Source organism: Heterodontus francisci, unplaced genomic scaffold, assembly GCF_036365525.1.
Source record: "Heterodontus francisci isolate sHetFra1 unplaced genomic scaffold, sHetFra1.hap1 HAP1_SCAFFOLD_705, whole genome shotgun sequence".
In the NCBI taxonomy this organism is placed as follows: Eukaryota; Metazoa; Chordata; class Chondrichthyes; order Heterodontiformes; family Heterodontidae; genus Heterodontus; species Heterodontus francisci.
In genome coordinates, this window is record NW_027142242.1 from 183994 (window position 1) to 211388 (window position 27395).

Consider the following 27395-nt stretch of genomic DNA (forward strand, 5'->3'; position numbering starts at 1 on the left):
CAGTGTGGGTTACGATGAGGTATATGGTGGTGGGGGTTATGGTACGATGAGGGTTATGGTGGGGGTGGGGATTATGATGAGGGTGGGGGTTATGTTTGGGTGAAGGTTACAGTGGTTATGGGAAAGTTACGGTGAGGGTTTCATTGTGGTTTTGGTGTTGGTTGCAGTGAAGGTTTTGGTGGGGAAGAGAGTTTATGGTGAGGGCTATGGTGGGGTTTACAATGGGTGTAGGTTGACAACTTGGTTGGTGCTCTGAATGTTTTTCCTGCTCCGTTCCTCATGTATTGAGTAATGTTGGGGTTTTGTTCCCAAGTTGAGCTGTCTGCACAGTTACCGAGCTTCCTCGAATGGAAACCTGACCGAGACCAGTGGGAGCTGCGTGAAACAGCCGAAATACTACAGCTACATCTCGGTGCTGGCACTCATTGCCACAACTATGTTGGTGCAGGTCAGCCACATGGTGAAAGCATTCCTGATGCTAGTGATCACCGGCAGCTGTGGACTGGTCAGTGTCCTGGGCTGGAGGGAGATCTATGAGGACTACGACCGAGAGCGCTTTAAGGAATTTCAGTAAGTGGATGAAACAACCCGGGACAAATTAGAGGCTAAGGTTAAAAACAGAAATATTACTGCAGCTAATAGGTCCATCTCCTTCAAGCAGTTTGGGAGATTGTGGGGTTCAGAAGCTCGGAAGGATTTGGGAAATTGGCAGTTTGTGCTGGTTGCGTGTTCAGGGTTCAAGGATTAAAGGCTGGGGGCAATTGTGAAACTCAACAAGGTTCCAGAGTTGTGGAGTGTTTGGGAGTCAGAGGTGGGGTTTAGGACATCATGGGGGTTTACATGTTGGGTAGGTTCAGGAGCTTGCTGGGGTTTCCATGCTCATTCTCAGCTGGAATCTCAACAGCATGGTTTAGATACAGAGTAAAGCTCCCTCTACACTGTCCCATGAAACACTCCCAGGACAGGTACAGCATGGGAATAGATACAGAGTAAAGCTCCCTCTACACTGTCCCATGAAACACTCCCAGGGCAGGTACAGCATGGGAATAGATACAGAGTAAAGCTCCCTCTACACTGTCCCATGAAACACTCCCAGGACAGGTACAGCATGGGAATAGACACAGAGTAAAGCTCCCTCTACACTGTCCCATGAAACACTCCCAGGACAGGTACAGCATGGGAATAGATACAGAGTAAAGCTCCCTCTACACTGTCCCATGAAACACTCCCAGGACAGGTACAGCATGGGAATAGATACAGAGTAAAGCTCCCTCTGCACTGTCCCCATCAAATACTCCCAGGACAGGTACAGCATGGGATTAGATACAGAGTAAAGCTCCCTCTACACTGTCCCCATCAAATACTCCCAGGACAGATAAAAGAAAAACAAAAACGGGTTAGATGCTGAGTAAAGCTCACTCTATACAGTCCCATTTCCTAGCCACTGACTCCATCCCTCTCCGTGGCCACTGAGGCTGAACCAGACTGTTTTCCACCATGGCACCCTATTTGACTCTGAGCTGAGATTCAGGCCTCATATCTGCTCCATTCCAAGACCTCGACTTCCACCTCTGTAACTTCTCTGACCCTGCTTCAGCCCGTCTGCTGCTGAAACTCCCATCAGTACCTTCGTTACCGCCAGACTTGACTATTTCAATGCTGTCCTATGGACTCTCATCTTCTACCCGACATAAACTTGAGCTCATCCAAAACTTTGTTGCTTGTATCCTAATTTGCACCAAGTCCCGTTCACTTGTCACCCCTTTGCTCGCTGACCTACATTGAGTCCTGGTCCAGCAACCACCTCAATTTTAAAATCCTCATCCTTGTTTTCATATCTCAACATGTCCTTGCCCGTCCCTATTTCTGTAACCTCCTTCAGCCCCACAGCCCTACGAGATATCTGTGCTCCTTTAATTCTGGCCTCCTGTGCATCCCCAATTTTAATTCCTCTACCATTGGCTGGCTTGCCTTCAGCTGCCTAGGCCCTAAGCTCTGGAATTTCCTTCCAAAAGTTTTCCACCTCTCTCTTCTTTAATATAGACAAAGAACAGCACAGGAACAGGCCATTCGGCCCTCCAATCTTGATGCCTGCCTAAACTAAAACCTTCTGCACTTCCGGGGTCCGTATCCCTCTATTCCTTCCTATTCATGTATTTGTCAAGATGCCTCTTAACCGTGGCTATTGTACCTGCTTTCAACACCTCCCCCGTCAACAAGTTCCAGGCACTCACCACCCTCCGTGTAAAGAACTTGCCTCGCACATCCCCTCTAAACTTTGCCCCTCTCACCTTAAACCCATGTCCCCTAGTAACTGACTCTTCCACCCTGGGAAAAAGCTTCTGACTATCCACTCTGTCCATGCCGCTCATAACTTTGTAAACCTCTATCATGTCGCCCCTCCACCTCCGTCGTTCCGGTGAAAACAATCCGAGTTTATCCAACCTCTCCTCATAGCTAATGCCCTCCAGACCAGGCAACATTTTGGTAAAACTCTTCTGTACCCTCTCCAAGGGTACCTGTACCCTTCTGTCAAGGCCCCAGCAATTTCTTCCCTTGCCTCCCTCAGTATTCTGGGGTAGATCCCATCAGGCCCTGGGGACTTATCTACCTTAATGCTTTGCAAGACACCCAACACCTCCTCCTTTTTGATAATGAGATGACTGAGACTATCTACACTCCCTTCCCTAGGCTCATCATCCACCAAGTCCTTCTCCTTGGTGAATACTGATGATTTTGTACCTCGCCCATTTCCTCTGGCTCCACACATAGATTCCCTTCTCTGTCCTTGAGTGGGCCAACCCTTTCCCTGGTTACCCTCTTGCTCTTTATATACGTATAAAAAGCCTTGGGATTTTCCTTAATCCTGTTTACCAATGACTTCTCATAACCCCTTTTAGCCCTCCTGACTCCTTGCTTAAGTTCCTTCCTACTGTCTTTATATTCCTCAAGGGATTCGTCTGTTCCTAGCCTTCCAGCCCTTACGAATGCTTCCTTTTTCTTTTTGACGAGGCTCACAATATCCCGCGTTATCCAAGGTTCCCGGAACTTGCCAAACTTATCCTTCTTCCTCACAGGAACATGCTGGTCCTGGATTCTAATCAACTGACGTTTGAAAGACTCCCACACGTCAGATGTTGATTTACCCTCAAACAGCCGCCCCCAATCTAAATTCTTCAGTTCCTGCCTAATCTTGTTATAATTAGCCTTCCCCCAATTTAGCACCTTCACCCGAGGACTACTCTTATCCTTATCCACGAGTACCTTAAAACCTATGGAATTATGGTCACTGTTCCCGAAATGCTCCCCTACTGAAACTTCGACCACCTGGCTGGGCTCATTCCCCAATACCAGGTCCAGTACGGCCCCATCCCTAGTTGGACTATCTACGTATTGTTTCAAGAAGCCCTCCTGGATGCTCCTTACAAATTCTGCCCCATCCAAGCCCCTAGCACTAAGTGAGTCCCAGTCAATATAGGGGAAGTTAAAATCACCCACCACTACAACCCTGTTACCTTTACATCTTTCCAAAATCTGTCTATATATCTGCTCCTCCGCTGGCTGTTGGGAGGCCTGTAGAAAATCCCCAACATCGTGACTGCATCATTCCAATTCCTGAGCTCCACCCATATTGCCTCGCTGCACGACCCCTCCGAGGTGTCCTCCCGCAGTGCAGCTGTGATATTCTCCTTAACCAGTAATGCAACTCCCCCACCCCTTTTACATCCCCCTCTATCCCGCCTGAAGCTTCTAAATCCTGGAACATTTAGCTGCCAATCCTGTCCTTCCCTCAACCAAATCTCTGTAATAGCAACAACATCATAGTTCCAAGTACTAATCCAAGCTCTCAGTTCATCTGCCTTACCTGTTATACTTCTTGCATTGAAACAAATGCACTTCAGACCACCAGTCCCGCTGTTCTCCGCAACATCTCCCTGCCTGCTCTTCCTCTTAGTCTTGCTGGCCTTATTTACTAGTTCCCCTTCATTTATTTCACTTGTTGTCCTACTGCTCTGGTTCCCACCCCCCTGCCACACTAGTTTAAACCCTCCCGAGTGACGCTAGCAAACCTCGCAGCCAGGATATTTGTGCCCCTCCTTCTTGTACAGGTCCCATCTGTCACTGAAGAGATCCCAATGGTCCAGAAATCTGAAACCCTCCCTTCTACACCAGCTGTTCAGACACGTGTTTAGCTGCACTATCTTCCTATTTCTAGCCTCACTGGCACGTGGCACAGGGAGTAATCCTGAGATTACAACCCTAGAGGTCCTGTTTTTTAACTTTCTACCTAACTCCCTAAACTCATCACTCTTCCTGCCTATGTCGTTGGTACCAATGTGTACCACAACCTCTGGCTGTTCACCCTCCCCCTTCAAAATGCCCCCTGTCCGTTCAGAGACATCCTTGACCCTGGCACCAGGGAGCCAACATACCATCCTGGAGTCTCTTTCACATCCACAGAAGCGCCTATCTGTGCCCCTGACTATAGAGTCCCCTATAACTATTGCTCTTCTGCGCTTTGTCCCTCCCTGCTGAACAACAGTCCTTAAAACCTATCCCTTTGACCAGGTTTTTAGTCACCTGTCCTACAATCTATTTATGATTAGATTAGATTAGATTAGAGATGCAGCACTGAAACAGGCCCTTCGGCCCACCGAGTCTGTGCCGAACATCAACCACCCATTTATACTAATCCTACACTAATCCCATATTCCTACCAAACATCCCCACCTGTCCCTATATTTCCCTACCACCTACCTATACTAGTGACAATTTATAATGGCCAATTTACCTATCAACCTGCAAGTCTTTTGGCTTGTGGGAGGAAACCGGAGCACCCGGAGAAAACCCACACAGACACAGGGAGATCTTGCAAACTCCACACAGGCAGTACCCGGAATCGAACCCGGGTCAGTGTCAGATTTAGTTTGATATTGCTCCAGTGAAGCACCTTGGGATGTTTTACTGTATTAAAGATGCTATACAAATGCAAGTTTTTGCTGTTGTCCATACTTGATCTGGGCTTACATGTGACTTCAATTCAAGACCAATGTGATTGACTGTTAACTGTCCACTGATGTAGCCCAACAAGCCACTCGGCTGGTATTAAACCGCTGCAAACCGTTCAAGAAGGCCCACTGCTTTCTCAGGGCAACTAGGGATGGGCAATAAATGCCAGCCTTGCCAGTGACGTTCACATCCTGAGCATGAATACCAACAAAGGATGGGCCAGTGTGGGTTGCTGCTTCAAGAGAGTCAGTGATGGATATGAGTATAGGTGAGGATACTGGGTACACAGGAGGTTCTTGACCTTGGGGCATGGGAAGGAGCAGGCTGGGGAATAGACTGGGAGAAACAAGATAGAGAGGCAAGCTGCTGGGGTGTGGGATAGTCATGTGCGGAAAAGCGATGAGAAAAGGGTAGAACACCCTAGTTATGAGGAATAAATGTTGACCCTTGCCAGCAAAACCACATCCCTAGAATCAATAAATAAAATCACCACAACAAGAGAGGTAGTGAAACACAGCTGAAGGTTTAACCTTGGCTTGGGACTGGGAGTAGCTCTGGGTGATGATTGACTCTGACTGACCCTGACCAATGCGGACCCTGACCAACTCTTAACCTTGACCAACTTGGACCCGGACTCACTCGGACTCTGGCTGATCCTGACTCTAATTGACTGACCCTGACTGATTCGGGCCATGACTCTGACTGATTCTGACACTACCAGTATCTGGCACTGGGTTTGACCTCACACCCTATTTGTTTCCACAGGTCGCTCATGGTGCCATCGCGATTCTCCATGGTAGCCATGATCTTCGTCATGATGATGAGTTTTTACTATTTCACTCGACATGTAAGTGCAGCCACGTCAGGTCTGTGAGGGGCACAGGGTTAGGGTTATTTATTTATTTAGAGATACAGCACTGAAACAGGCCCTTCGGCCCACCGAGTCTGTGCCTACCATCAACCACCCATTTATACTAATCCTACACTAATCCTATATCCCTACCACATCTCAACCTGTCCCTATATTTCTCTACCACCTACCTATACTAGGGGCAATTTATAATGGCCAATTTACCTATCAACCTGCAAGTCTTTGGCTGTGGGAGGAAACTGGAGCATCCGGCGAAAACCCACGCAGACCCAGGGAGAACTTGCAAACTCCACACAGGCAGTACCCAGAATTGTACCCGGGTCGCTGGAGCTGTGAGGCTGCGGTGCTAACCACTGCGCCACTGTGCCGCCCAGGTTGGAGGCCTGGGGTCAGGGATCGGGGCACAGGACATTGGGGTCACAATCCTGAGGTGGGGTGCTGGGTCACAGGACAGTGGGGGTCAGGAGAACTCCTCCAGAGAAATTCATGTACTGTAGAGGAGTCTGGTCAGAAAATATTTTGGGAAACAGTATCTGAGTAATTTGAGACATGATATGTGGTGAGTGCAGTGATGTTTGGAAAGATCAGCTGAGTTTGTACCTATGGCTCCCCCAAAGTTCTCTATCACTGGGGTTTTTCCTTGTCTCATGTCTGGGTCTGTTTTAATTCATTGATAGAGGTTGATCACTGTGACTAATCAACAACTACAATATGATTGTGTCATGTGACTACCAGGACGGTAGCAGGCAAACAGATGGACCTTGGTCTTTTCTCATCTAGCAATTCCTGTGTTCCCATGTCAGACAGAAACTCGTTCACAAAAATACCCTCTCTTCTGCTTACATTGAGGGACAGGTTTGCACCAGGCAAGAGTCAAACGTCAATCCCAGGTCCTGCCTTTGCTTTGTCATCTGACCTCAGCCCAGGCTGCATCATTGGCCTCAGTTGCCATCGGGTTGGGCTACTGGTGTCCCTTCCAGAATTGTGTGTGGGTGTTTGGTGTGGATGCGCTGAGGATCATCTTCAAATCCTCACTGGATACTGGCGAGGCTCCAGAGGATTGGAGTTCTGCGAACGTTATACCATTGTTTAAAAAGGGTGCGAGGAATAGGCCAAATATTTATAGGCCAACAGTCTGACCTCAGTGGTGGGTAAATTATTCGAATCAATTCTAAGGGACAAGATAAACTGCCACTTAGAAAGGCACGGATTAATCAGGGATAGTCAGCATGGATTTGTTCAGGGAAGGTCATGTCTCACTAACTTGATTGAGTTTTTTGAGGAAGTAACAAGAAAGATTGATGAGGGAAGTGCAGTGAGGGGCATAGATAGGGTAGATAGGAAGAAACTTTTTCCCTTAGTGGAGGTGTCAATAACCAGGGGTCATAGATTTAAGGTAAGGGGCAGGAGGTTTTGAGGGGATTTGAGAAAAAAAAATTTCACCCAGAGGGTGGTTGGAATCTGGAACACACTGCCTGAAGGGGTAGTAGAGGCAAGAACCCTCACAACATTTAAGACGTATTTCGATGAGCACTTGAAACGCCATATCATACAAGGCTACAGGCCAAGTGCTGGAAAATGGGATTAGAATAGATAGGCTTGATGGCTGGTGTGGACACGGTGGGCCGAAGGGCCTCTTCCTGTGCTGTATAACTCTATGACTCTATGACAGTGGATGTGGTCTACATGGATTTTAGTAAGGCATTTGACAAGGTCTCGCATGGCAGACTGGTCAGTAAAATGAAAGCCCATGGGATACAGGGGAATGTGGCAGAATGGATCCAAAATTGGCTCAGCGACAGGAAACAAAGGGTAGTAGTCGACGTAAGTTTGCGGACGACACAAAGGTTGGTGGAATTGCGGATAGTGTTGAGGATTGTCAGAGGATACAGCAGGATATAGATCGGTTGGAGACTTGGGCGGAGAAATGGCAGATGGAGTTTAATCCGGACAAATGTGAGGTAATGCAATTTGGAAGATCTGATGCAGGTGGGAAGTATACAGTAAATGGCAGAACAGGAGTATTGACAGGCAGAGAGATCTGGGCGTACAGGTCCACATGTCACTGAAAGTGGCAACGCAGGTGGATAAGGTAGTCAAGAAGGCATACGGCATGCTTGCCTTCATCGGTCGGGGCATAGAGTATAAAAATTGGCAAGTCATGCTGCAGCTGTACAGAACTTTAGTTAGGCCACACTTAGAATATTGCGTGCAATTCTGGTCGCCACACTACCAGAAGGACGTGGAGGCTTTGGAGAAGGTACTGAAGAGGTTTACCAGGATGTTGCCTGGTCTGGAGGGCATTAGCTATGAGGAGAGGTTGGATAAACTCGGATTGTTTTCACTGCAACGATGGAGGTGGAGGGGCGACATGATAGAGATTTACAAAGTTATGAGCGGCATGGACAGAGTGGATAGTCAGAAGCTTTTTCCCAGGGTGGAAGAGTCAGTTACTAGGGGACATAGGTTTAAGGTGAGAGGGGCAAAGTTTAGAGGGGATGTGCGAGGCAAGTTCTTTACACAGAGGGTGGTGAGTGCCTGGAACCTGCTGCCGGGGGAGGTGGTGGAAGCAGGTACAATAGCGACGTTTAAGAGGCATTTTGACAGACTCGGTGGGCCGAAGGGCCTGTTTCAGTGCTGTATCTCTAAATAAAAAAAATAAATAGGATGGGAATAGAGGGATACGATCCCCGGAAGTGCAGAAGGTTTTAGTTTAGGCAGGCATCAAGATCGGCACAGGCTTGGAGGGCCGAATGGCCTGTTCCTGTGCTGTACTGTTCTTTGGATGTTTTTGCGAATGGAAAGCGATTTCCAGTGACGTTCTAGAGGGCTAAGTGTTGGGTCCCTTGCTGTTTGTGGTATATATTAATAATTTGGACTTAAATGTGGGAGGCATTATTGGGAAATTTCCTGATAACACAAGAATTGGCTGTGTAGTTGATAGTGAAGAGGATAGCTGTAGACCTCAGAATGATATCAATGGTTTGGTTGAGTGCGCGGAAAAGTGGCAAATCCAGAGAAATGTGAGGTAATGCATTTGGGGAGCAAAAACAAAGCGAAGAAATACACAATAAACGGGAGGATATTGAGAGGGTTAGAAGAAGTGAGAGACCTTGGTGTGCATGTCCACAGGTCCCTGAAGGTGGCAGGACAAGTAGATAGAGTGGTGAAAAAGGCATATGGAATGCTTTCCTTTATTAGCCGAGGTATAGAATACAAAAGCAGGGATGTAATGCTGGAACTGTATAAAATGCTGGTTAGACCACAGCTGGAGCATTGCGTACAGTTCTGGTCACCACATTATAGGAAGCACATAATTGCTCTGGAGAGAATACAGAGAAGATTTACAAGAATGTTACCAGGGCTTGAAAGTTGTAGCTATGAGGAAAGATTGGATAGGTAGGATTGTTTTCCTAGAACAGGAGGCTGAGGGGTGACTTAATTGAGGTGTACAAAATTATGAGGAGCCTAGATAGAGTAGACAGGAAGGACCTGTTTCCCTGAGCGGAGAGGTTAATTACCAGGGGGCACAGATTTGAGGTGATTGCTAGAAGGATTAGAGGGGACATGAGGAAATGCTTTTTCACCCAGAGGGTGGTGGGTGTCTGGAATTCACTGCCAGGAATGGTGGTGGAGGCAGAAACCCTCAACTCATTTAAAAGGTACCTGGACATGCACCTGAAGTGCTGTAACCTGCATGGCTACGGACCAGCTGGGATTAGATTGGATGGCCAGAGTTTTCAGCCGGCGTAGACACAACCTGCTGAATGGCCTCCTTGTGTGCCGTAACGTTTCTATGGTTCTATGGAAGATGGACCTTGGTGCAGGATATCTCAGCTCTACTGTGCTGGACTCCTTCTAGTGGCTCTTTAGCCAGTGAGACTTGGATAAGCTGCTAAACTCAGTCTGTTAACCTGAAGACTTGGCGTCATCAAGACCCTGAGCTCCAACAAAGGACCTTTAATATAAAAACAGAAAGTGCTGGAAGTACTCAGCAGGTCTGGCAGCATCTTTCTAGAAAGAAACAGAATTAACATTTCAGGTTAATGACGTTCCATCAGAACCAGGACCTTTAATACAGTTGGATGAACCAGCCCAGTGCAATTAAATCTAACTTTTCAGTGAGGAACACAGGAATGGGAGATGGCCATTCAACCCATTGAGCCTGTTACAAAGGAACAGGAGGAGTCCATTTAGCCCTTTGAGCCTGTTCCACCATTCAATTAGATCATTTTCCACCATTGCTCTGTATCCCTTGATACTCTGAACTCAACAATAATGTAAAGTTCCAGTTGACCCTCCAGTATCCACAGTTTTTTGTGGAGAAAATTCCAGATTTCCACTACCCTTTGTGTGAAGAAGTGCTTCCTGATTTCATCACTATGTGGCTTAGCTCTAATGTTAAAAATATTGTGCCCCCTTGCTCTGGACTTTCCCATTAGAGGAATATACCCTCTAATATAAAATAAAAGCAGTAAGTGCTGGAAATACTCAGCAGGTCTGGCAGCAAGGGGAGGTGGTGGTGGTCTAGTGTTAATGTCACTGGATGTGTCCCAGAGGGGACATGGGTTTGAATCCCGCCATGGTAGATGGTGAAATTTGAATTCAGTTAATAAAAATCTGGAATTAAAAAGCTAGTCTAATGGTGATCATGAAACCATTATTGTAAAAACCCAACTGGTTCACTAATGTCCTTGAGGGACGGAAATCTGCTGTCCTTACCTGGTCTGGTTTACATATGACTTTAGATCAATAGCGATGTGGTTCACTCTTAAATGCCCTCTGAAATGGCCTCGTAAAAACTCAGTTTAAGGGCAATTAGGGATGGGCAATAAACACTGGCCTAGGCAGTGACACCCACATCCCTCAAACAAATAAAAAAAAAGAAGCAGAGTTAAGATTTCAGATCTGTGGCCCTGTCGGCATTCCGATGGGATCATTCCCCCTGTGACACCCTGGTCCATTACTCCTGACACCCTCCCATGCAATCGCAGGAGGTGCAATAGCTACCCTTTTACCTCCTCTGTCCTCACCATCCAAGGCCCCAAATACTCCTTTCAGGTGAAGCAGCGATTTACGTGTACTTCTTTCAATTTAGCCTACTGTATTCGCTGCTCACAATGTGGTCTCCTCTACATTGCGGAGACCAAACGCAGATTGGGTGACCACTTTGTGGAATAACTCTGCTCAGTCCGCAAGCATAACTCAGAGCTTCCGGTTGCTTGCCATTTCAACACTCCCCCCTGCTCTCATGCTCACATTTCTGTCTTTGACCTGCTGCAGTGTTCCAGTGAACATCAACGCAAGCTCGAGGCACAGCATCTCATTTTCCAATTAGGCAGTCTACAGCCTTCTGGAATGAATATTGAGTTCAGTAATTTCAGAGCATGACTGGCCCTTTTTTTTATTATTTCATTTTATTTTGTTTTTTTTTTAACCATGCGCCTGCCTTAAACTGGGTTTTTCATGTTTGTGCTTTTGGCTAGGGCTGTTCATTATTCTGTCATTAACACTCCCTCTGCACAAATGCTTTGTCTTTCACCACACCATTAGCACACTCTCTTTGCCTTTGCCCCATGACCTCCTTGTCATTTAATCTCTCTGTCCGATCACACACCTTCCCTTTTGTTCTCTTTCCCCCAACTTCCGCTTCACTTGCTTAAAATCTATTACATCTCTAACCTTTGCCAGTTGATGAAAGGTCACAGATCTGAAACAACTCTGCTTCTCTCTCCGCAGATGCTGCCACACCTGCTAAGTATTTCCAGCACTTTCTGTTTTTATTTCAGATTTACAGCATCCTCTGTATTTTTCTTTTATTTTAGAATATACCCTCTATATACCCGATAAAATCCTTTAATAATTTTAAACACCTTAATTAGAGCATCACTTAATTGTCTTAATTGTTAATTAACAGCATACAAGCCAAGACCTCATAATTTAATCGTTTTAGCCCCAGTATCATTCTGATTTCAAAATTTGCAGATGACACAAAACTTGGAAGTATTGTGAACTGTGAGGAGGATAGTGATAAACTCCAAGAGGACATAGACAGGCTGGCAGAATGGGTGGACAAGTGGCAGATGAAATTTAATGCAGAAAATTGTGAAGTGGTTAATTTTTGTAGGAAAAATGAGGAGAGACAATATAAATTAAAGGGTACAGTTCATAAGGGGGTGCAGGAGCAGAGAGTCCTGTGGGCATAAGTGCACAAATCATTGAAGGTTGCAGGGCAGGTTGAGAACGTGGTTAATAAAACATACGGGATCCTGGGATTTATAAACAGGGGCATAGAGTACAAGAACAACGAAGTTTTGATAAACCTGTATAAAATACTGGTTAGGCTTCAACTGGAGTATTGTGTCCAATTCTGGGCACCATACTTTAGGAAGGATGTTAAGGCATTATAGAGGGTGCAGAAAAGATTTATGAGAATGGTTCCAGGGATGAGGAACCTCAGTTACATGGATAGGTTGGAGAAGCTGGGCTTGTTCTCCTTGGAGAAGAGACGATTAAGAGGATATTTGATAGAAGTGTTCAAAATCATGAAGTGTCTGGACAGAGTAGATAGAGAGAAACTGTTCCCATTGGTAAAAGGAGCCAGAACCAGAGGACACCAAGTTAAGGTGATTGGCAAAATAACCAGAGGTGATATGAGGAAAAACTTTTTTATGCAGCGAGTGGTTAGGATCTGGAATGCTCTGCCTGAGAGTGTGGTGGAGGCAGATTCAATCGAGGCCTTCAAAAGAGAATTGGACAATTACCTGAAGAGAAAAAAATTTGCAGGGCTACAGCCGGGGAGTGGGACTAGGTAAGTTGCTCTTGCAGAAAGCCGGCACAGCCATGACAGGCCGAACAGCCTCCTTTTGTGCTGTACACATTCTATGATGAATCTGCGCTGCACCCCCTTCAAAGCCAGTATATCCTTCCTGAGATATGGTGCCCAGATCTGAATGTAGTTTCTCCAGCTGGGTTCTAATCAAGGCATGTTTCAGAGTGGAATCTCTGTGTAACTCAGTGCCTTGACTCCATTGGTATTGGAGATGCTGATTATTTTATATCAGGAATCAGCAGGGCAGGGCAAGGAACCAGGTGCTTTATACTACTGTGGAGTTTTACTTCCCCTCTGTACTTTATTACTTCAGAGGAAATGGGCGAGGTACTAAATGAGTACTTTGCATCAGTATTCACCAAAAAGAAGGACTTGGTGGATGATGAGCCTAGGGAAGGGAGTGCAGATAGTCTCAGTCATCTCAATATCAAAAAGGAGGAGGTGTTGGGTGTCTTGCAAAGCATTAAGGTAGATAAGTCCCCAGGGCCTGATGGGATCTACCCTAGAATACTGAGGGAGGCAAGGGAGGAAATTGCTGGGGCCTTGACTGAAATCTTTGCATCCTCATTGGCTACAGGTGAGGTCCCAGAGGACTGGAGAATAGCCAATGTTGTTCCTTTGTTTAAGAAGGGTGGCAAGGATAATCCAGGAAATTATAGGCCGGTGAGCCTTACGTCAGTGGTAGGGAAACTATTAGAGAGGATTATTCGGGACAGGATTTACTCCCATTTGGAAACGAACAAACTTATTAGCGCGAGACAGCATGGTTTTGTGAAGGGGAGGTCGTGTCTTACTAATTTGATTGAGTTTTTTGAGGAAGTGACGAAGATGATTGATGAAGGAAGGGCAGTGGATGTTATCTATATGGACTTTAGTAAAGCCTTTGACAAGGTCCCGCATGGCAGACTGGTACAAAAGGTGAAGTCACACAGGATCAGAGGTGAGCTGACAAGATGGATACAGAACTGGCTCGGTCATAGAAGACAGAGGGTATCAGTGGATGGGTGTTTTTTCTGAATGGAGGGATGTGACTAGTGGTATTCCGCAGGGATCAGTGCTGGAACCTTTGCTGTTTGTAGTATATATAAATGATTTGGAGGAAAATGTAGCTGGTCTGATTAGTAAGTTTGTGGACGACACAAAGGTTGGTGGAGGTGCGGATAATGATGAGGATTGTCAGAGGATACAGCAGGATATAGATCGGTTGGAGACTTGGGCGGAGAAATGGCAGATGGAGTTTAATCCGGACAAATGTGAGGTAATGCATTTTGAAAGGTCTAATGCAGTTGGGAGGTATACAGTAAATGGCAGAACCCTTAGGAGTATTGACAGGCAGAGAGATCTGGGCGTACAGGTCCACAGGTCACTGAAAGTGACAACACAGGTGGATAAGGTAGTCAAGAAGGCATACAGCATGCTTGCCTTCATCGGTCGGGGCATAGAGTATAAAAATTGGCAAGTCATGTTGCAGCTGTACAGAACCTTAGTTAGGCCACACTTAGAATATTGCGTGCAATTCTGGTCGCCACACTACCAGAAGGACGTGGAGGCTTTGGAGAGGGTAGAGAGGAGGTTTACCAGGATGTTGCCTGGTCTGGAGGGCATTAGCTATGAGGAGAGGTTGGATAAACTCGGATTGTTTTCACTGGAACGACGGAGGTGGAGGGGCGACATGATAGAGGTTTACAAAGTTATGAGCGGCATGGACAGAGTGGATAGTCAGAAGCTTTTTCCCAGGGTGGAAGAGTCAGTTACTAGGGGACATAGGTTCAAGGTGCGAGGGGCAAAGTTTAGAGGGGATGTGCAAGGCAAGTTCTTTACACAGAGGGTGGTGAGTGCCTGGAACTTGCTGCCGGGGTAGGTGGTGGAAGCAGATACGATAGCGACGTTTAAGAGACATCTTGACAAATATATGAATAGGAAGGGAATAGAGGGATATGGGCCCCGGAAGTGCAGAAGGTTTTAGTTTAGGCAGGCATCAAGATCGGCGCAGGCTTGGAGGGCTGAATGGCCTGTTCCTGTGCTGTACTGTTCTTTGTTATTAATACTTAGGCTCCCTCTCTCAGGTGGAGAAATTGGCACGGACTCTGTTCCTGTGGAAGATCAATGTTCACGAGCAGAAAGAACGAGTTTATGAGATGCGGCGATGGAACGAAGCTCTTGTCACCAACATGTTACCAGAGCATGTTGCTCGGCATTTCCTCGGCTCCAAGAAGCGAGATGAGGTGATTGACAAGGTCCCATTTATTTGCTGCATTCTCTATCTCTGTCTCCCTCTCTCTTTTCCCTCATCCCGATCTCTCAGTCCCTACCCTAGATCTGGAAGCTATTAGTAAAATGTTCTCTCTGACATTTTCCTGCCTGCAGGAGTTGTACAGTCAGTCGTATGATGAGATTGGGGTCATGTTTGCATCGATCCCCAATTTCTCTGATTTCTACACCGAGGAGAGTATCAACAATGGAGGCATTGAGTGCCTGCGATTCCTCAACGAAATCATCTCGGATTTTGATGGTGTAAGTAGAGTGTTTGAGCCTGCCTGAGTTGTAGCCATACTCAAACCTAAGAGACACAGCAGCCAATGAAGGAGTAGGAGAGATGACCAGGGGAAACTTGTTACCCAAACGGCAAGTGAGTGGCAGAATCAGTTCCCAGGCAAAGAGATTGAAGCAGAGAATGTAGATACATCTCTAGAGAGAGGAGGGGTTTGGGGATATGGAAGGTGGAACAAGAACAAAGAACAGTACAGCACAGGAACAGGCCATTCGGCACTCGAAGCCTGCGCCGATCTTGATGCCTGCCTAAACTAACACCTTCTGCACTTCCGGGGCCCATATCCCTCTATTCCCATCCTATTCATATATTTGTCAAGATGTCTCTTAAACGTCGCTATTGTAACTGCTTCCACCACCTCCCCTGGCAGCAAGTTCCAGGCACTCACCACCCTCTGTGTAAAGAACTTGCCTCGCACATCCCCTCTAAACTTTGCCTCACTCACCTTAAACCTATGTCCCCTAGTAACTGACTCTTCCACCCTGGGAAAAAGCTTCTGACTATCCACTCTGTCCATGCCGCTCATAACTTTGTAAACCTCTATTATGTCGCCCCTCCACCTCCGTCGTTCCAGTGAAAACAATCCGAGTTTTTCCAACCTCTCCTCATAGCTAATGCCCTCCAGACCAGGCAACATCCTGGTAAACCTCCTCTGTACCCTCTCCAAAGCCTCCACGTCCTTCTGGTAGTGTGGCGACCAGAATTGCACGCAATATTCTAAGTGTGGCCTAACTAAGGTTCTGTACAGCTGCAACATGACTTGCCAATTTTTATACTCTATGCCCCGACCAATGAAGGCACGCATGCCGTATGCCTTCTTGACTACCTTATTCACCTGCGTTGCCACTTTCAGTGACCTGTGGACCTGTACGCCCAGATCTCTCTGCCTGTCAATACTCCTAAGGGTTCTGCCATTTACTGTATACCTCCCACCTGCATTAGACCTTCCAAAATGCATTACCTCACATTTGTCCGGATTAAACTCCATCTGCCATTTCTCCGCCCAAGTCTCCAACCGATCTATATCCTGCTGTATCCTCTGACAATCCTCATCATTATCCGCAACTCCACCAACCTTTGTGTCGTCCGCACACTTACTAATCAGACCAGCTACATTTTCCTGCAAATCATTTATATATACTACAAACAGCAAAGGTCCCAGCACCGATCCCTGCGGAACACCACTAGTCACATCCCTCCATTCAGAAAAACACCCATCCACTGTTACCCTCTGTCGTCTGTGACTGAGCCAGTTCTGTATCCATCTTGCCAGCTCACCTCTGATCCCGTGTGACTTCACCTTTTGCACCAGTCTGCCATGCGGGACCTTGTCAAAGGCTTTACTAAAGTCCATATAGACAACATCCACCGCCCTTCCCTCATCAATCATCTTCGTCACTTCCTCAAAAAACTCAACTGGAGTTGAGGTAAATGGGGAGAAGGTGGAGTTGAGAGATAATGGAGTGAAGGTGTGTAGGTGGAGTTAAGGAAAAAGGTGATAAGGTTGGGAATGAGGGATATGATACTGCCATTATCTTAAGTTTCCAGCACAAATTCTGGTCCCTAAATGATTTCATTCTTTTCCCTGGTCGCTGTCGGAGGCTAAGCCAGACCGTTTGCAGCTTTGGTATCCTATTTAACCCTGAGCTGAGCTTCTGACCTCATGTTCTGTTCATCACCAAGACTACCTACCTCCTCTGTAACGTTACCCATCTCCACCACTCCCTCAGCTCATCCGCTCCTGAAACCCTCGTCCCTGAGTTTGTTACTTCTAGACTTGACAGTTTCAGTGCTCTACAGCCCAGCCTCCAATCTTTCATCCTCCATAAACTTAGCTCATCAAAACTCTGCTACCCATATCCTAACTTCCACCAAGTCCCATTCACCCATCACTCGTGTGCTTATTCACCTACATTGGCTCCCGGTCCAGTAACACCTCGATTCTAAAAGTCTCATTCATCCTCGTGTTAGAACCATAGAAAGGTTACAACACAGAAAGAAGCCATTCAGCCCATCGTGTCTGCGCCGGCTGAAAAAACTAGCCGCCCAATCTAATCCCAGCTTCCAGCACCTGGTCCGTAGTCTTGCAGGTTACAGCATTTCAGGTGCAGATCCAGGTACCTTTTAATTGAGTTGAGGTTTCTGCCTCCACCACCGATCCAGGCAGTGAATTCCAGACACCCACCACCCTCTGGGTGAAAAAGTTTTTCCTCATGTCCCCTCTAATCCTTCTCCCAATCACCTTAAATCTGTGCCCCCTGGTAATTGACCTCTCCGCCAGGAGAAACAGGTCCTTCCAGTCTACTCTATCTAGGCTCCTCATAATTTTGTACACCTCAATTAAGTCACCCCTCAGCCTCCTCTTCTAAGGAAAACAACCCAAGCCTATCCAATCTTTCCTCATAACTGCAACTTTCAAGCCCTGGCAACATTTTTGTAAATCTCCTCTGTACTCTCTCCAGAGCAATTATGTCCTTCCTGTAATGTGGTGACCAGAACTGTACGCAATACTCCAGCTGTGGCCTAACCAGTGTTTTATACAGTTCCAGCATTACATCCCTGCTTTTGTATTCGACATCTTGGCCAATGAAGGAAAGTATTCCATATGCCTTCTTCACCACTTTATCTATCTATCCTGCCACTTTCAGGGACCTGTGGACATGCATTCCAAGGTCTCTCACTTCTTCAACCCCTCACAGTATCCTCCCGTTTATTGTGTATTCTCAAATTCTCCATGGCCTCACTCTTCCCCATCTATGTAACCTGAGACTTGTGCTAGTGCAGGTTCCCCATTAGCCTGTGCTTGGCTTATCCTACCCAGGGAGTGATGACCACTGCCAGTGGGACCCTGGGCTCGGATTAAAGGGTCTCCAGCTGTGGTTTGAAGTTCAGCCCCTCCCCCAGCTTCACATTCTGCTCTCTTCCACAGTTACTGGATGAGCCACAGTTCCGAAATATTACCAAAATCAAGACCATTGGCAGCACCTACATGGCAGCATCAGGGTTAATCCCAGACACTAATCCCAGCAGCTACAATAGTACTGTCAAGGTAAGTCTCACCTCACACTGTATGTGTGTGTGTGAGAAGTGGGGGGTAAAGAGAGAGAGGGACATCCCGTGTGAGTGTGTATGGGGGAGAGAGAGAGAGATCCTGTGAGAGTGTGTGTGGAGGAGAGAGAGAGAGAGACATCCCGTGTGTGTGTATGGGGGAGAGAGAGAGAGAGAGAGAGCCATCCCGTGTGAGTGTGTATGGGGGAGAGAGAGAGAGAGAGACATCCCGTGTGAGTGTGTATGGGGGAGAGAGAGAGAGAGACATCCCGTGTGAGTTTGTATGGGGGAGAGAGAGAGAGAGACATCCCGTGTGAGTTTGTGTGGAGGAGAGAGAGAGACATCCGTGTGAGTGTGTGTGGGGGAGAGAGAGAGAGGAATCCTGTGTGAATGGGAGAGAGAGAGACACACACATCCTGTGTGAGTGTTTGTGACCTCCCACAAGTGTGCGCATGTGTGACCTTCATTTGGTCCTGCTGGCTACCATATAATTTCATTTATTTATTTTGACTCTGTTTTACAGAAGGATCAGCAAGCTTTGGCTAATGAACGCTGGCAGCATCTGGCAGACCTGGCCGACTTTGCTTTGGCTATGAAAGTCACCTTAATGAACATCAATTATCAGTCATTTAATAACTTCATGTTGCGCATCGGTAAGAGTGACCCGAAGGAGAATTCCACTAAATGTAATCTCACCGCGTCTCAGATTAATGTCGCCGCATCATGTCTCAGGTTAATTTAACCTCACCATGTGCCTAATTAATGTAACCTTAGTATGTCTCAGGTTAATGTAACCTCAGTATGTTCAACAGTAAGAGTGTAACTCCCATGCATCTCATGTTAACATTCCCCCATATATTATATCCCAGCGAGCTGAGCATTGAGTATGGATTGCTTTCAGTCTCAAGCTCTCACTCGCTATCTTTCTGCTGCGTTCATTTCAGGTATGAACAAAGGAGCTGTTCTTGCTGGGGTGATTGGCGCTCGAAAACCACATTATGACATCTGGGGAAATACGGTGAATGTGGCCAGCAGAATGGAGTCAACAGGGCAGATGGGAAATATCCAGGTAATGGGGATACAATGGAGGCCAACATACTAGGGCACAGAGTTACTTGAGTGAAGGTGGTCAGAGTGCAGGTCAGCAGGCTGAAGAGTCGAGGGACAGTAAGGTGCACAAGCGTATAGGACAGGGAATTTTGAGTTTGGGAGAGACAGGAGGTGAACTGACGAGTAGAAACTATAAAATAGCAAGAGATGGAGGGCTGTGAGGTGAGAGTTATTAGTATGATTTGGCATCCTACTTGAGGTACTTCCCAATATGGGAGTGATCCTCAAGTCTTGGGAATTGATAAGGAGTATTTGGCACACAACAATCAGCATGATGAGAGACGGGAGTGTATGAGAGTTGGGATGAGGCAGTGAATGGCGCGGGTTGTGTTCAAGTTGGTGTATGTTGCAGTGATTGGTGTAGAATGGAATCAGAGAATGGTTACAGCACAGAAAGAGATCATTCAGCCCATCATCTCCGTGCTGGTTCTCTGCAAGAGCAACTCAGCGAGTCCCACTCCCCCACCCTTTTCTCATAGTCCTGCAAATTCTCTCTCTTCATCTTATTCAATTCCATTTTGAAAGTCCTGATTGTATGCATCTCCACCATACTCTCAGGTAGTGCATTCCTCCCTAACCACTCACTGCATAAAGTCTTTCTTCATGTCTTTGGTTCTTTTGCCAATCCTTAAATCAAAGTCCTCTGGTTCTCGACCCTTCTGCCAATGGGAAAAGTTTCTATCAACTCTGTTTAGACCCCTCATGATTTTGAACACCTCTACCAAATGTCTCAACCTTCTCCAGAACAACCCCAGCTTCTCCAATCTATCCATATAACTGAAGTCCCTCATTTCTGGACCCATTCTTGTAAATCTTTTCTGCACCCTCTCTAAAGCCTTCTCATCCATCCTAAAATGCAGTGCCCAGAATAGGAGACAATACAATAACAACTTATATTCATATAGTGCCTTTAATGTAATAAAACCAAGGTGCTTCACAGGAGCACTATAAAACAAAATGACACTCAGCCACATGAGATATTAGATGAGGTGACCAAAAGCTTGGTCAAAGAGGTACAAAGAACAGTACAGCACAGGAACAGGCCATTCGGCCCTCCAAGCCTGCGCCGATCTTGATGCCTGCCTAAACTAAACTAGGTCTTAAGGAGTGTTTAAAGGAGGAAAGCAAAGTAGAGAGGCGGAGAGGTTTAGGGAGAGAATTACTGAACTTAGGGCCTAGGCTACTGAAGACATGGCCACCAATGGTAGAGCGATTAAAATCAGGGCTGCTCAAGAGCCAAAATTAGAGGAGCAACAACACAGTCAAGGACTTTGGGGAGGAAAGGGAGGTTGGAGATGGGCAGTAGTTTGCAAGGACATTGGGGTCAAGGGTTGATTTTTTTGAGGAGAGGGGTGATGACGGCAGATTTAAAGGAGAGAGGGACAACACCTGAAGAGAGAGAACCATCAACAATATCGGCTAACATGGGGACCAGGAGGGTATGTTTTAGAGTTGAATACTCTAGCTGAGACCAAACCAGAGTTTTACAAAAGTTCATCAAAACATCCATGCTTTTGTACTCTATGCCCCTATTTGTAAAGTCCAGGATCCTGTATGCCTTTTTAACCACTTTCTCAACCTGCCCTGCCACCTTCAACGATTTGTGCACATATACCCCCAGGTCCCTCTGCTCCTGCACCCCACTTCAGAATTGTATTCTTTATTTTGTATTGCTTCTCCTTGTTCTTCCTACCAAAATGTATCACCTCTCTTCATTAAATTTCATCTGCCAGGTGTCCACTCATTCCACCAGCCTGTTTATGTCCTCTTGAAGACTATCATTATCCTGCTCACAGTGTACTATATTATCAAGTTGTGTATCATCTGCAAATTTTGAAATTGTGCCCTGTACACCCAAGTCTAGGTCATTAATATAGATCAAGAAAAGCAGTGGTAACCCACTATATACAGTCCTCCAGTCCAATAACAACTGTTTATCACTACTCTCTGTTTCCTGTTACTCAGCAAACTTCATAACCATGCTGCCACTTTCCCTTTTATCCCATGGGCTTTAACTTTGCTGGCAAGTCTATAAAGCGGCAGTTTATCAAACACATGTTGCAAGTCTATATACACCCCATAACTGCCTTACCTTCATCAACAATTCCTGTTACCTCATCAAAAAGCTCAAACAAGTTAGTTAAACATGATTTGCCTGTAACAAATCCAGGCTGGCTTTCTTAATTAATCCAGACTTGTCCAAGTGACTGTTAATTTTGTCCCAGATTATCGTCTCGAAAAGCTTTCCCACACCGAGGTTAAACTGACTAGCCTGAAGTTGCTTGGTTTATCCTTACACCCTTTTTGAATAAGGGTGTAGTATTTGCAATTCTCCAGTGTTCTGGTACCACCCCCATATCCAATGTGAATTGGACAAGTTGGGTGAGTGGGCAAATGCATGGCAGATGCAGTATAATGTGGATAAATGTGAGGTTATCCACTTTGGTTGTAAAAACAGAAAGACAGATTATTATCTGAATGGTGATAGATTAGGAAAGGGGAAGGTGCAACAAGACCTGGGTGTCCTTGTACACCAGTCGCTGAAAGCAAGCATTCAGGTGCAGCAAGCAGTTAGGAAGGCGAATGGTATGTTGGCCTTCATTGCAAGAAGATTTGAGTACAGGAACAAGGATGTCTTACTGCAGTTATACAGGGCCTTGGTGAGACCACATCTGGAGTATTGTGTGCAGTTTTGGTCTCCTTATCTGAGGAAGGATGTTCTTGCCATGGAGGGAGTACAAAGAAGATTTACTAGGCTAATTCCTGGGATGGCAGGATTGATGTATGAGGCGGGATTGGGTCGACTAGGCCTATATTCACTGGAGTTGAGAAGAAAGAGAGGGGATCTCAGAGAAACCTATAAAATTCTGACAGGACTAGAAAGGCTAGATGCAGGGAGGATGTTCCCGATGGTGGGGGAGTCCAGAACCAGGGGTGACAGTCTCAGGAAATGGGGTATGCTATTTAGAACCGAGATGAGGAGAAATTTCTTCACTCAGAGGGTGGTGAACCTGTGGAATTCTCTACTCACAGAAGGCAGTGGAGGCCAAGTCATTAAATATATTCAAGAAGGAGATAGATATATTTATATTTCTTAATGCCTAGGGGATCAAGGGGTATGGGGAGAAAGCAGGAACAGAGTACTGAATTAGATGATCAACCATGATCTTTCTTGAATGGCGAAGCAGGCCCGAAGGGCCAGTTGGCCTACTCCTGCTCCTAATTTTCTATGTTTCTAAGGAGGACTGGAAGATTATAGCCAGTACCTCCACAATTTCCAACCTTATTTCCCTCAGTATCCTCGGATACATCTCATTCGGTCCTGGTGACTTATCAACTTTTAAGTACGGTGTACTGGTGTAGGTTGTATATGGGTTGGTGCTGCATGTTACAGTGACTGGTGCAGGTTAGGTATGAAAAAGGAATAGGAGGAGGCCATTTAGCCCATCAAACCTGTTCTGCCATTCAGTAAGATCATGGCTGATCTGTGACTTAACTCTATATACTCATAGAAGCACAGAATTATTACAGCACAGAAGAAGGCCATTCAGCCCATCGTGTCTGCACTAGCTCTCCTAATGAGCATTTCACCTACTGCCACTCTCCCGCCTTCTCCCTGTAACCCTGCACATTCTTCCTTTTCATATAACTGTCATTGAACCTGCCTCCACCACACTCTCAGGAAGTGGATTCCAGACCTTAACCACTCGCTGCATGAAAAAGCTTTTCGCTTTTCCTCATGTCACTTTTGCTTCTTTTACCAATCAATTTAAATCTGTGCCCTCTTGTTCTCAATCATTTCACGAGTGGGAAGTTTCTATCTCCTCTGTCGAGAGCCCTCATGATAGAACATAGAACATAGAACATAGAGCACAGAACAGGCCCTTCGGCCCACAATGTTGTGCCGATCCTTTGTCCTCTGTCAAGGACAATTTAATCTATACCCCATCATTCTCCTTTATCCATATACCTATCCAAAAGCCTTTTGAAAGTCCCTAAAGTTTCTGACTCAACAACTTCCCCGGGCAAGGCATTCCATGCCTCGACCACTCTCTGGGTAAAGAACCTTCCCCTGACATCCCCCTTATATCTCCCACCCTTCACCTTAAATTTATGACCCCTTGTAACGCTTTGCTCCACCCGGGGAAAAAGTTTCTGACTGTCTACCCTATCTATTCCCCTGATCATCTTATAAACCTCTATCATGTCACCCCTCATCCTTCTCCTTTCTAATGAGAAGAGGCCTAGAATGTTCAGCCTTTCCTCGTAAGACTTATTCTCCATTCCAGGCAACATCCTGGTAAATCTCCTCTGCACCCTCTCCAAGGCTTCCACATCCTTCCTAAAATGAGGCGACCAGAACTGCACACAGTACTCCAAATGAGGCCTTACCAAGGTCCTGTACAGCTGCATCATCACCTCACGGCTCTTAAATTCAATCCCTCTGCTAATGAACGCTAACACCCCATATGCCTTCTTCACAGCCCTATCCACTTGAGTTGCAACTTTCAATGATCTATGCACATAGACCCCAAGGTCTCTCTGCTCCTCCACATGCCCAAGAACCCTACCGTTAACCCAGTATTTTGCATTCATGTTTGTCCTTCCAAAATGGACGACCTCACACTTTTCAGGGTTAAACTCCATCTGCCACTTTTCAGCCCAGCACTGCAACCTATCCAAGTCCCTTTGCAGACGACAATAGCCCTCCTCGGTATCCACAACTCCACCAACCTTTGTATCATCTGCAAATTTACTGACCCACCCTTCGACTTCCTCATCCAAGTCGTTAATAAAAATCACAAACAGGAGAGGACCCAGAACTGATCCCTGCGGCACGCCACTGGTAACTGGGCTCCAGGCTGAGTATTTACCATCTAAGACCACTCTCTGCCTTCTATCAGTTAGCCAATTCTTAATCCAACTGGCCACATTCCCCACTATCCCATGCCTCCTGACTTTCTCCATAAGTCTACCATGGGGGACCTTATCAAATGCCTTACTAAAATCCATGTACACCACATCCACTGGTTTACCCTCATCCACTTGCTTGGTCACCTGCTCAAAGAATTCAATCAGGCTTGTGAGGCAAGACCTACCCCTCACAAAACCGTGCTGACTGTCCCGAATCAAGCAGTGTCTTTCCAGATGCTCAGAAATCCTATCCCTCAGCACCTTTTCCATCAACTTGCCTACCACCGAAGTAAGACTAACTGGCCTGTAATTCCCAGGGTTGTTCCTATTCCCTTTCTTGAACAGGGGCACAACATTTGCCACCCTCCAATCACCTGGTACCACCCCCGTCAGCAGAGAAGATGAAAAGATCATTGCCAGCGGCTCTGCAATTTCATCCCTTGCTTCCCATAACATCCTTGGATATACCCCGTCAGGCCCGGGAGACTTGTCTATCTTCAAGTTATTCAAAAACCCCAACACATCTTCCCTCCTAACGAGCACTTCCTCGAGCTTACCAGTCTGTTTCACACCGTCCTCTTCAGTAATACACCCCTTCTCATTCGTAAATACCGAAGAGAAGTACTCATTCAAAACCTCACTTATCTCTTCCGGCTCAACACACAGTCTCCCGCTATTGTCCTTGACCGGACCTATGGTCCCCCTAGTCATCCTCATATTTCTGACATACGCGTAAAAGGCCTTGGGGTTTTCTTTTATCCTACCCGCCAAGCATTTTTCATGCCCTCTCTTAGCTCTCCTAATCCCTTTCTTCAGATCCTTCCTGGCCATCTTGTATCCCTCCAGAGCTATGCCTGTGCCCTTTTTCCTCAACTTTATATACGCATCCTTCTTCTTCCTAACAAGACTCTCAACCTCTCTTGTCAACCACGGTTCCCTCACATGACCATCCCTTCCCTGTCTGACAGGGACATGCTTATCAATGGCCCCTACTATCTGCTCCTTGAAAAAGTTCCACATTTCGACCGTGCCCTTCCCTGCCAGCATATGCTCCCAACTTATGCTCCTCAGTTCCTGCCTGACAGCATCATATCTACCCTTCCCCCAATTGTAAACCTTGCCCTGTTGCACATACCTATCCCTCTCCATTACCACAGTGAATGCTACAGAATTGTGATCACTATCTCCAAAGTGCTCGCCCACCAACAGCTCTATCACTTGCCCTGGTTCATTACCTAGTACCAAATCCAATATTGCCTCCCCTCTGGTCGGGCAGTCTACATACTGAGTCAGAAAAGCTTCCTGGACATACTGCACAAACACTACCCCATCCAAACTATTCGATCTAAAGAGTTGCCAATCAATATTTGGGAAGTTGAAATCCCCCATAATTACTACCCTGTGACTTCTGCTCCTTTCCAAAATCTGTTTCCCAATCTGCTCTTCCACCTCCCTGCTGCTATTGGGGGGCCTATAGAAAACTCCCATCAAGGTGACTGCTCCTTTCCTGTTCCTGACCTCAACCCACAGTGCCTCAGTCGGCAGATCCTCCTCGAAAATTCTTTCAGCAGTTGTTACACTATTTCTAACTAACAATGCCACCCCCCCACCTCTTTTACCACCATTCCTAATCTTATGAAAACATCTATAACCAGGTACCTCCAAAAACCATTCCTCCCCCTCACCTATCCACGTTTCAGTGATGGCCACAACATCGTAGTCCCAAGTGCCCATCCACGCCTTCAATTCACTCACCTTATTCCTGATGCTTCTTGCGTTGAAGTATACGCACTTTAACCCTTCTCCGTGCCCATCTGTCCTCTGTGACAGTGCTACCTTCCCCAATACCTCACTACACTCTTTGTCTTTCTGAGTGGACCCACTGGTCCCTGGATTACAAGTCCGGTTCCCATCCCCCTCCCAAACTAGTTTAAACCCTCCCGAACAGTACTAGCAAACCTCCCTCCCAGGATATTGGTGCCCCTCTGGTTCAGATGCAGCCCGTCCTGTTTGAACAGGTCCCATCTTCCCCAGAATGCAGTCCAATTATCCAAGAACTGGAAGCCCTCCCTCCTACACCATTCCTGCAGCCACGTGTTCAGCTGTGCTCTCTCCCTATTCCTAGCCTCACTATCACGTGGCGCCGGCAACAAACCAGAGATAACAACTCTGTCCGTCCGAGCTTTCAGCTTCCAGCCTAACTCCCTAAACTCACTTCTAACATCTGTGCCACCCTTCCTTCCTACGTCGTTGGTGCCAATGTGCACCACGACCTCTGGCTGCTCCCCCTCCCCTTTAAGGATCCTGAAGACGCGATCACAAACATCACGGACCCTGGCACCAGGGAGGCAACAAACCATCCGTGCGTCTCGCCTGCGCCCACAGAATCGCCTGTCCGTACTCCTCACCATCGAGTCCCCGATGACTAGTGCTCTCCCATTCTCCCTCCTTCCCTTCTGAGCCACAGTGCAGGACCCCGTGCCAGAGGCCCGGTCACTGCAGCCTGCCCCCGATAGGCCGTCCCCCCCAACAGTATCTAAAACTGTATACTTGTTGTTGAGGGGAACGACCACAGGAGATCCCTGCACTGACCTCTTCCCACCTCTAACTGTTACCCAGCTGCCTTTGATTTGTGGAGTAACGACCTCCGTGTAGCTTCTATCTATCAACCCCTCAGCTTCCCGAATGATCCTCAGTTCATCCAGCTCCAGCTCCAATTCCCTAACACGGTCTGATAGGAGCTGGAGACGGATGCACTTCCAGCAGGTGAAGTCGGCAGGGCCACCGGAGGTTTCCCTCACCTCGAACATTCTGCAGGAGGAGCAATACACTACACTGGCTGCCATTTCTTTTATTCAATTACCCCTTAGTTAAGTACAACTATAGATATTAACAAAAACAGTAAATAGCTTACCTGCTCAGTCCTTTTTGGTTAGAGGAGGAGGGTAAAAAGGGTCTTATTATTAGGTTAGAGGAGGAGGATGGGTGGGAGACACTACATGTGTAGTGGCTCGGGTTTACTCAGCTCCGCACCTTTAAGGAAAATACCTACCCAGGAG

The 27395-nt window shown here is 46.7% G+C and overlaps 1 protein-coding gene across 2 annotated transcripts in view; it reads left to right on the top strand.

Moving 5' to 3' along the window:
• adcy3a (adenylate cyclase 3a) overlaps nt 1-27395 on the top strand; it is a 147836-nt gene that overhangs the window by 87893 nt on the left and 32548 nt on the right. For both annotated transcript variants that reach the window (XM_068028425.1, XM_068028423.1), the window contains exons 13-19: nt 314-570; nt 5776-5857; nt 14780-14938; nt 15081-15227; nt 18194-18313; nt 18836-18965; nt 19257-19381. In XM_068028425.1, the coding sequence (XP_067884526.1) occupies nt 314-570; nt 5776-5857; nt 14780-14938; nt 15081-15227; nt 18194-18313; nt 18836-18965; nt 19257-19381 (1020 nt within the window). The remainder of the gene's footprint in view (nt 1-313; nt 571-5775; nt 5858-14779; nt 14939-15080; nt 15228-18193; nt 18314-18835; nt 18966-19256; nt 19382-27395) is intronic.